General features: G+C 45.8%; 1 protein-coding gene across 1 annotated transcript in view; it reads right to left on the minus strand.

Moving 5' to 3' along the window:
- Positions 1-8,984, minus strand: part of IGSF10 (immunoglobulin superfamily member 10) — a 157,977-nt gene extending 148,993 nt beyond the window's left edge. Inside the window, exons 1-2 of the mRNA XM_069618390.1 lie at positions 8,362-8,984; positions 5,341-5,604 (exon numbers count right to left, since the gene is read on the minus strand). Of these exons, the coding sequence (XP_069474491.1) occupies positions 5,341-5,549 (209 nt within the window). The 5' untranslated portion in view covers positions 5,550-5,604; positions 8,362-8,984. The remainder of the gene's footprint in view (positions 1-5,340; positions 5,605-8,361) is intronic.
- Positions 8,985-9,719: the final 735 nt, after the last annotated feature.

The following is a 9,719-nucleotide window of genomic DNA, read 5'->3' on the forward strand; positions in this document are numbered from 1 at the left end:
AGCTTTGCCAGTCTATAATCATACCTATTTGACCTGTACGCTGCCTGATATAGCCCCCTGTAACATGAGGTGAGGCTTTGCCAGTCTATGTATTCATACCTATTTGACCTGTGCACTGCCTGATATAGCCCCCCATAACATAAGGTGAGGCTTTGCCGGTCTGTGTATTCATAACTGTTTGACCTATATGGTGCCTGATGTAGCCTCCTGTAACATGATATGAGGCTTGCTAGCCTGTGTACACACACCTTTTGTTCACACCTGTAACTATATATGTATTCTTGCACTAATGTACCATGCACTTTCTGCAACTAGTGCCTAGATGCCTGAGGGTTTTGTGCGCTGAAACAAATGCTAAATAAATAGATGTTTGGTTTTTTTTTTGTTTGAAACTACAGTGACAAGGGGTCAGAAGATTGACGATCTCGGGGTGAATGCAACGTTAGAGTAAAACCAAATCAATAAATGATTTCCTGAACTTGCAAAAACAGTCAGTTTGAGATTGGATGACTGCTGTATGTACATCTTGCCAGTAACATCGTTTTTCCTTTAGCAGGCCATTAACACCACAGGGTTTTTGTCCCTGGGCTGGTAATAGTAATAATGCGCCACTCGTTAGGCTCTTATCATGGCCCAAGGGCCATTGCCACCTGCTAAAGGCTCGAAGAATGGGGCTTTATTGGATAAGTATAAATATTTATGTATTAATTTTTTTTTAATGTTTTTATTTATTGTGGTATTTATTGAGCACGGGCCTAGCTTTCGAGAAGCATGTGAGCGCTTCACAGAGACACACAACACTACAGATACACAAAGGAGCATTTTACAGCGGTGTTTGTGCTATGTTCCACCACAAAGACACTTCAGAGGGCTTGGCGGGGGGACCGGGGTAAAGATGGTAGGTGGGGAAGAAGATTTAGCAACGGTCTGAGTTACAGAATGTCAATAAAGCATGTTGAAAGCATTACTTTTTGTACTTTCAGGAAGTCCCTTTTTTCGCCAGAGGTATATAAGGAGGGTTTCCAAGTGGAGTGATCATTGCACGTGAAGTATCTTCCCTCAGAAATGTTGTACCAGGGCTTTATTTCAGAAGGTCAGCTTGGTGTGGGCATTTGAACTCAGCAGTCTAGATGCACTGATGGCCAGTGTGGAATAATGCATTGTACAGAGAATCTAAAGAGGAGTTGAGGTGCACTAGGAGACAATCAATATTTCTTCGTGACAACAGGTCTGAGCACTTGGCAGTTTTCTGTGGTTTCCTCAGGTGCCCAGAAATTAGCTCTTGGCCACGACTCTGTGAGGAGGATGGATACACAGCAGACGGATGCCTGCTTTAGGATCAGTCTTTCTGGACAGGAAGTGGGCGCTCTTAAGCGAGAACAAACTTCCTCCAGCTGCTTTGCTGGGTCTTGGCCCCATTCCCATCAGACAGGGCTCAGCTTCCTTATCAACGCCTTCTGTGCTGCCAATGTGCTGTCAATTCAGGCGAGGCTGCTGCCTAAAACTCATTGTGAAGGTGGTGACTGGCTGTTAACAGAATCTAAGAGAAGAAACCATATAGACCCAAGAATGGGATTTTGCAAACCCTACCCAGAATCGCTTGCAGATTATACCTCTTCTGTCTCACTCTCACATGAATAGATGGTTACATGCATTGCTTTGTGCATGTGAATCCATGCAGCATTATATGTGGGTCCTTCTCTCTTACCCTAATACTGCATGTTGGAGTTCCATGTGATTTTATTGAAAAAGGTTTTAACAAAAACATGTTCAACTAACCAAAAACAGTGAAAAATACCACATTTTACATTGTATTTATTTTGGGGGGCTCCCCTTAGGCCCTAGGTTTATAACCCCACCCCAAATCCCTTCCCACACGTTGTAATTCCTTACCCCACCTCCATACATATTTTGAATAAAGATTCTGTATTTTTTCGCTGTTTTGGTTTTGTTGAAATTGTTTTTTGTTGTTATCTATTCGATAATATCACTGGACACCTACCGTCTGTTAGTTAATTATTTTATTCACATTCAGATTTCTACATTAGGAATAAACAACAGAAAATGTAATCACACCTAGACATCAATGTAACTAAGTAAAATGATAATCTATATAAAATAAAAGCCCGCCTAATGAGCACTCTAGCCACATAATTATAGAGATTAATAAAAATATTCTTCATCATTACAAACCATTATCAAACAAATTGCATCGCAATAAAATCTTATATTTTTAGCTTTAAAATAAGGATTTAAAAAAGCTGCACGCAGATCTACTAGATAACACGGACAAAGTAGAAAATATCCCAGGTCCTCCACCCTGCACCTGTTGCAATGGCAACTGCCAGTCATCGTGTTTATATCCCACCTCATCCTATCCTTCAGAGGCAGCAGATTCAGCCTAGTCATAAATACCAATATCCTACAAGCCCAAGACCGAATAAGACATACTCCCCCACCCCAATGCGTGGGGTCACCGGACGCAGTGAAAAGGGCAAGAGAAGATAGAGGGTGCGCCATCCTCAAATTCCTCTATAGATTCCACTGTGTTGCTTTCTGCTTCACCATAGTCACAGTATTAGTCAAAGTGTAAACAAAGAGGGCAACCCATGTATGGAATACTCCACATGATCAATAATCTACACCCCTCATTATACCACTGGTATTTTAACATGGATCCCCTGATTTCCCCGACCGCCTTCTTTAGGTTTGGATTGGTTGGCTGAACCATACACATTTTTAGAAAATAGTTAACAATTGTGATTTGTGCCTGGACCTCTATTGTTGATGTCCCTAATTCTAGGTGCAGGGCACTGTTTGGGGCGCCTTGAGGGAGACCCACCAATTTCCTCAAGATTCTATTCTGAGGGCCTGACTCATAGAACTTTTTTCAAATGGATTCCGCCATTATAAAAGGCATCTGTAAGTAATCGGAGGTAACAATATGACTTTACTATCTCAATCCTTCCACCACCGAGGGCCCAAGTTGAGCAATTTCTACCCTTACCGGAAACGAAATCTTTGGTCTTTGATTTATTCCGCTTCAAACCATAGGAAGAGAAATATTTGTCAGTGTAAAGAAGACTCTGCTGGAGTCCAATGGGATTTAGATCGATCAGGGCAGTGTCGTCAGCATACAGAATAATCAGAGGAATGTTCATGATATTCTGCGCGGGTTTGGTGTATCATCTGTGTCTGCACCAAACAGTTGCATGCTGCAGTAGGTATGGAGGTGTTCCTATTTTGGCTGGGGTGCGCGTAGGGTTTTTAATGAATAAGAAGTAAATTTAAAGGTCAGAGCCTGACCCGGCATTGCCACTCACTGAATGCCTGTCCCGTTCCACCATCAGCTACATGGTCCCATGCGGTGTACAGATTATGGTATCTATGGGCATGATTGGCTGTTGTGTCCCTTTCCCAGAGCTAGCGACAGGTGGTGGTGCACTGTAAAAATGATGGTGTTGAAGGGACAGACTTTCTCACCTATTCAGCTCCAGTCATAGCAGCTGCTGGTGGGCGCAGTGCAGTCTGAAGATGAGGTTGTCTATGGGCCGCCTTTTACTGTTGTGTCTCTTTCCAAGCACTAGCTGCAGGTGGTGGTGCAGTGTGGAGATGATGGTGTTGAAGGGCCATTCTAGGCTATTGCCCAAATTCCCAGAACCATCTGCAGGGGACAAGGTAGCACAGTATGAAGATGGTTGCCTTGAAGGACTAACCTGGGATAATCTGTTACATTATTCACAGCAACAGCCGAGGGGAGCATTGTAGTGTGAAGATGACCGAGTTGAAAGTTCATTCTGGGCTATGTTGACCCCATCACCAGCAGCAGCTGAGAGGGATGTAAACTGGGAATGTGATGGCATTGAAGGCTTATTGTACTCTACCCAATGCAGTGATAAATATGTTATCAGGGCATTAAGTGGAATGGAGCTAGCCGGGTCTGAGCCCCGGCAGTCTCCCAAAACCTTAATAGAGCCAATGCTTTGCTGGGCCTCTACACCAACAGCCAGGGATTTTAACCCACGCGCTGCCAGTGACTAGCCAGTGTCACATTGCATTGTGCTGTTCTGTAGATGTTAGACTGTGCTTATTTCATTTAATAGACTATGCCTCATCACAAGTTGGGCGGTATCCCCGGCAGTATTACACGCGGGGACTATTAGAGTTACCGCCAAACTCTGCGATGCTATTAGCGCCGGATCACGGTTTGGTGCAACGGTAAGTTCCCATTCCCCATTGGGCCCATTCGGGATTCCACATTCCCCATTGGGCCCCATGGGGAATTTTCTGCAATATTACCGCAGGCAGTATTAGCGCAGCGGTAATAGCATAAAAAATCTGCTAAATAGTAGTGGATTTGCCGAGCTCAGAGCTGGGGCAAATCCTGACAAACCCGTGATTTGGCAGACCCTTAAACGCACCAGTAATAGCGTTACCGCCGCATTTAAGGGTTACCACCAAACTCGTGATGAGGCAGATGTGTCAAGCCGTCTATGACTGCTTATTGAATAAAACAAAAGGAGATGTGCACCTATGAAATAGCACAGTACGATGCAAGACTGGTTTGTCAGCAGGCAATGCTAGGGTTCAAATCCCCAGCACTGGATGATCCTTGTCGGTGACAAGTCTCATTGTTAAGTGCTATTTCATTTGTGATCAATTTCGTTTGTTTCATTCAATAGACTGCTTGATACGTAAAGCAAACACATTAAATAACACCGTGTAATCCAACAGTGGCTTGTTACCAGCAGGGCTTGGGTTCAAATCCCGAGCACGGGACAATTAAAAGTAAAAATAAAGTACCCAACAACCTTTTCTTTTAGTGTCCCGTGCTGGGGACACTTCAGGCTATGCCTATCATTTAAACCACACACTCTCGTTGCAGCCCCCCGCCCCCTCGATTTCTCACCCCACTTAAAGCACTCTGTGTTAAAATAATTATAATCTTCTCTTCGTCTGACAAGAAACGGCATCATAACTTTACAATGATCGAGTTTCCTCCCTTCCATTTAAAATGTGGCACGACTTGTTGAAGTACAATAGTAATCCTTATATGATACGCTCGTAGAATATCTCTGCAAATTAGTTAGTGACCTCTAAACCAAATTCGATGACGAGAAATGTAAAATATGCTTTTGTAACTCCAATCATATTGTTATTTGAAGCCAAAAAAATGTATACTGTTGCTCTGAGTCACACAAAGTTCGACCTTGCGTTTATTGTGTTTCGGCTTTTAGCTTGACATCGTGAATGAGCAAATGTCCTCTTTTTCACACAACTCAACATGCAATGTCCACTAGGCACTAACAGTACACAGTATGAAACCCAACATGAACCTACCCCAGATTGATGCGCTCCACGTTGGTGGCGATTTGCCGGGGGATGGTCGTGAGGTACCTGAAGGTACAGTGCACCTCGGTGGGCACATAGCAAGCACAGGGTCTGGGGCAGGCACTTCCATGGCTGGGAAGGAGAAGAAGCACGAAGAGGCAGGAACCAAGGATGGACCTTGGAAGCGCACTGGGACTCTGGCTGCGCCACATTGACATCCTCACAGCCGTTGTGTTCACTGCATCCCCCACAGGAACCTTGACAGTCCAGCCCCTAGGGAATAGAGACAACATTGTGTTACAGCCTGCGACTCTTTGCCCGCGTGCAGCATCGGTAACCAGTACCCACGGGTCATGCTCTCACTCAACTTCATATCATGTGTTGTCTACCACTGCGAGTCCGCAATAAGAGAGGAGAAATAACAGACCATTGTACACCGGTATCACCTACCTTCTACTACTTGGGCGGGAGCTTTGGTGGAAACCTTCCGGAAGGAGCCGTGAAGGACTCCTTACTGGGGGTTTCTCTATTCCTGGGGCAAACCTAATAATCAAACGATGTCCAATTGTGGCTGTTGAGTACTGTTGAGTAGCAAATACAGCGGAGCCTATACGCCAAAACTAGTGGCATGAGAAATTAAGTTAGGTGACGGATGAGATGTGAGGAAGGGAAACCCTATTGATTGCTCATGGCCATGCTAGTCCTGCTGGCCATTCTCACCCCAGCACCTGCACGTCCCCTCCCCCACCCAAAACACAGAACTTTAGTATCTGTCTGAGGTACCTTTGTGCACTTATGGGAGTGTCAATGTTATTTCTAATTAGTGTTCTGAAAGGTAATAGCTAAATGAGAGATGTGAAAGCAGCTCCTGGAGTAACACAAATGTCTAAACCAAGTTGCGCTCAACCTGATTTAGGAGCAATATGTGTGTCCCTGCATCTCTTCCTTGCACTGAAAATTCCTGTTAAGTCAAAAGTTTTGGTACTTGTATTAAACATTAGATAGGCATTTGGCATACACTGCAATAATATCCCTTCGTACTAACCACATGCCCCGGCTGTTATCATTTTAGGGCCAGGTGTTACCAGGATGGCAATGCCTGGTATATTTCTACTCAATGCCTAGACATAAGCCAAAACATTTGGCTTTGCCAATGTTTGCTGCTCGTGCTCCTGTAATTGGGCAGGTCCTGTGCCGCCGCTGCCACTGCCAGTAATCCATGCACGAGGCCTTATAAATGTTTTTTGACAGGAGAAACGCTACATGAGGTCTGGTCTGCAAAGGTTATTCGCGGGGAGACCACGTGATCGAGATGGGTGTGTCGTCAGCAGAACGGTCCCGATTACCAGTCCGCGGACCATTAAGAGATGTCTGAGTTCCTGCCCTGGTGAAACTGCCTGCATGCAAGGACGCCGCCGGCCGACATCACACTCGGTAGAAAATGCGTATTTTGAGGAAAGCGACCCCGATTGTTGCCCTGCCCCACCTCAGCAAGTCGTATAATGAGGCCTACATGAATCTGTGAGACTTGCAATGTATGTTTTACCATTATAAATGTTGCACTAAAATGTCCAGCTTATAACGATGGCGGGCATGGTACTCGGTTCGGTCAGTGGGTCCAAGTACGCCCTTCTCAGGAGTTGCCATTGATGTATTGGTCTAATTAGTTTCCATAGTTTATTTTGAGTCATTTTTATTGCTGACTGGACGATCTAACAAACTGACGCCATTCATGAAAAGAAAGGCGCCCGATGTGGAAAATACATGTATGACACATATTTGCGCGGAATCAATGGACGCATGTTGTTTTTGTCTTTCAGTTCCGATTGAACCCTAGTGTGACTCATAGAAAGAAACATGTCTTAACCATTGGAAAAGCTGAATTCAAGAATCTGAAATATCGTTGCCGGTAAACACGTCAGCATTTCAAATGTGGCAAATAACGTCTGCGAATTTGGGAGACTGTGGGATGTGAACGGAAAAGTAGGACCAGCACGTTGACAGGTTTGACTTGATGGGTGGCTATACATGAGGAGATCCAAAGGCGGCCTGATTTCCCCTCATAAGAAACAGACTTAAAATGTGAGACAAACGCCCCCTGCTGGAGACGGCTGGATAACGCAGCCTCCATCAGAGCCAGTGGACAAGGCTCGGCCAGTCCTAAAGTCAGACGCCCAAGGCGACCGCTCCTGAAGCTGCTACTCGTTGCAGTGAACACCGTCTCTGATTGCATGCAGCTACCCGTAGAGAGAGGACAGTAGGGAAGTGTAACCAGGTGCCCCAGCCTCACCAATCAACACGTGCCTTATGTGTGCATGTCACACTTGCGCCTTGAAACAGTTGTGTATAGGCGCGATATAAACGCCAAATCATATCATGTCATATTAGGCTATTTTGTTGCCTCCGTATCTCCAGGTCTGGCATTTTCTCTAGCACCCCTCCGACATTGTCCACTCCTTCACTTTCCCAAAGTGTCTCCTGCACCTCCCACGCCCAGGGACCTTCTGCCTTTATAAAGAGGTTCTTTCCGCAAACGTCAGCAAACCTGCCAAGTGTACGTTTTGTGTGAGAGTTATACGGGTTAAAGGCTGTTCTCCGTTTGCAGCCAATCAGAGATCCCCGCAATTCTCTCAATTGCGAAAGGATGCTTCGGGAACCGTGGCAGCCCAGCCTAGACGTGATAATAATACACATTAAAAAACAACAACATCGAGTTCTGTTTAAAAAGAAAACAGGGGGTGATTTCAAGCATAGATTCTGGTGCAAGCTCATGTATGTGGTGTAGGGGGGATTGTTGAACCCTTGAACACACACGCAACCTAGTGCTTCCTCCCTCCTCTGCACCTCCTCACTCACTCACCGCTTTGATCTCTCAGTAGCCAAAGGCTCCACAATCCACCCACACGGATACACCAGAGGCAAGCCTCGCAGTGCACGGTTCTTTGAGTGCTGCACAGCCCCAGATCAGGAGGACTCGGGCCAGTAAAGCTATGGCAACCATCATTACGCATTCATAGCCACATGACGTACCTGAGAGTTTAGAAAGGCACACACAGCGGCTCCCGCTGCGCTGCATCCATTGTCAATCAACCGTAAAACGACACATACACCGGGGCGTGTGCACCGGGAGAGCCAGTCGACCAATGAATCGGTCGACTTAATGCACTCTGCCGGATTGATACAGTTGGGAACGTGTATGTCTCTCTCCTGCCTTTCAGCGCGTTTTACATGAGCAATGTCTGCATACAGGGCAACTTTTTCCTTGAAAAACAACTTCCCCCGGAACAGGTGTTGTTTTATACTCTGTGCACAGTTAACTGCGTCTTGCGGTTATGCGATGCGCGCTCCTTCTATCTCTGTCCATCATCTTCCATAGCACGTGCTCTCCCGCCACCTCTTAACGCCCGCTGCTCAGTTCCATGCGGCGCTTTGATCGTCGACTCTCGCAAAAGTTTGTTTTGTTTTTCTTTTTTCCTCCAGTTCACAAACAAAGCGTGGTCTCTCTCTCGCCCCCGTTTCGCCCTTTTCGTCCGAGGCTTCGTTGAACTGGGGATCCCGTCTCTCTCGCTTCTGCCCCCTGCGGCTAATCTCCTGGCGCTGGGGTCCTCCCCCTCCACCAGCCTTCACTCCGCAGAAAGGTACCACACATTTTCCTTCTTAGAAACTCTTTCCAGGCACAGATGCGAGCAACTCGGGATTGGTCCGCAGGCGTGCTCTCTGATTGGCTGCGGTATATCCCACTCTGGGAGGGTAGTATAGTTTACAACGTGGGGCGATTATCTTTCCAGAATGCTTTGGCTGTTGTGATGCCGGCACTTTTATGTGCATTTTAAAATGAGTGCTCTGAGCCAATATTACCGTCACATTCCTATCGAAAACGCAGTGGCCAAAATGCGCCTATGCTGTAGATTGTATTGTGAATATCCCAGTACTGAGTGCGATATCCTATTAGCGGACTACGCACAACTGGCGTGTCTACTTTTTGCGATGTGGAGCCTGGAAGAGCTGCGGGTTGACGTCACGCTGCCTTTTGGCACTGGCCAAGCTTTTCACGTAGAAAACCACAGCTGAGCTTAGCCAACCCTGAGCTAAAATAACCTAACCAAAACCAACAACACATTACACATGTACCATATCATAGGACTGCACAACCTATCATAACTAACTGATATCACAGTCAAAAACAACTTATGAAAAAATAGAATAAAGCAACCTAACAAAGTATATTTTACACATTTACAGAGAATACAATAACTAACACAACACAGAACGTAATAGACCATAACACATCATGTCCTAGCACAGCATAACTTGACAGAACACACAATGCCATAGCTTCACATGTAGAGCTGGACTGAGCTATGCCCTGGCCCCTGGCCCTCCGTTCA

Source organism: Ambystoma mexicanum, chromosome 10, assembly GCF_040938575.1.
Source record: "Ambystoma mexicanum isolate Mex_15411 chromosome 10, UKY_AmexF1_1, whole genome shotgun sequence".
In the NCBI taxonomy this organism is placed as follows: domain Eukaryota; kingdom Metazoa; phylum Chordata; class Amphibia; order Caudata; family Ambystomatidae; genus Ambystoma; species Ambystoma mexicanum.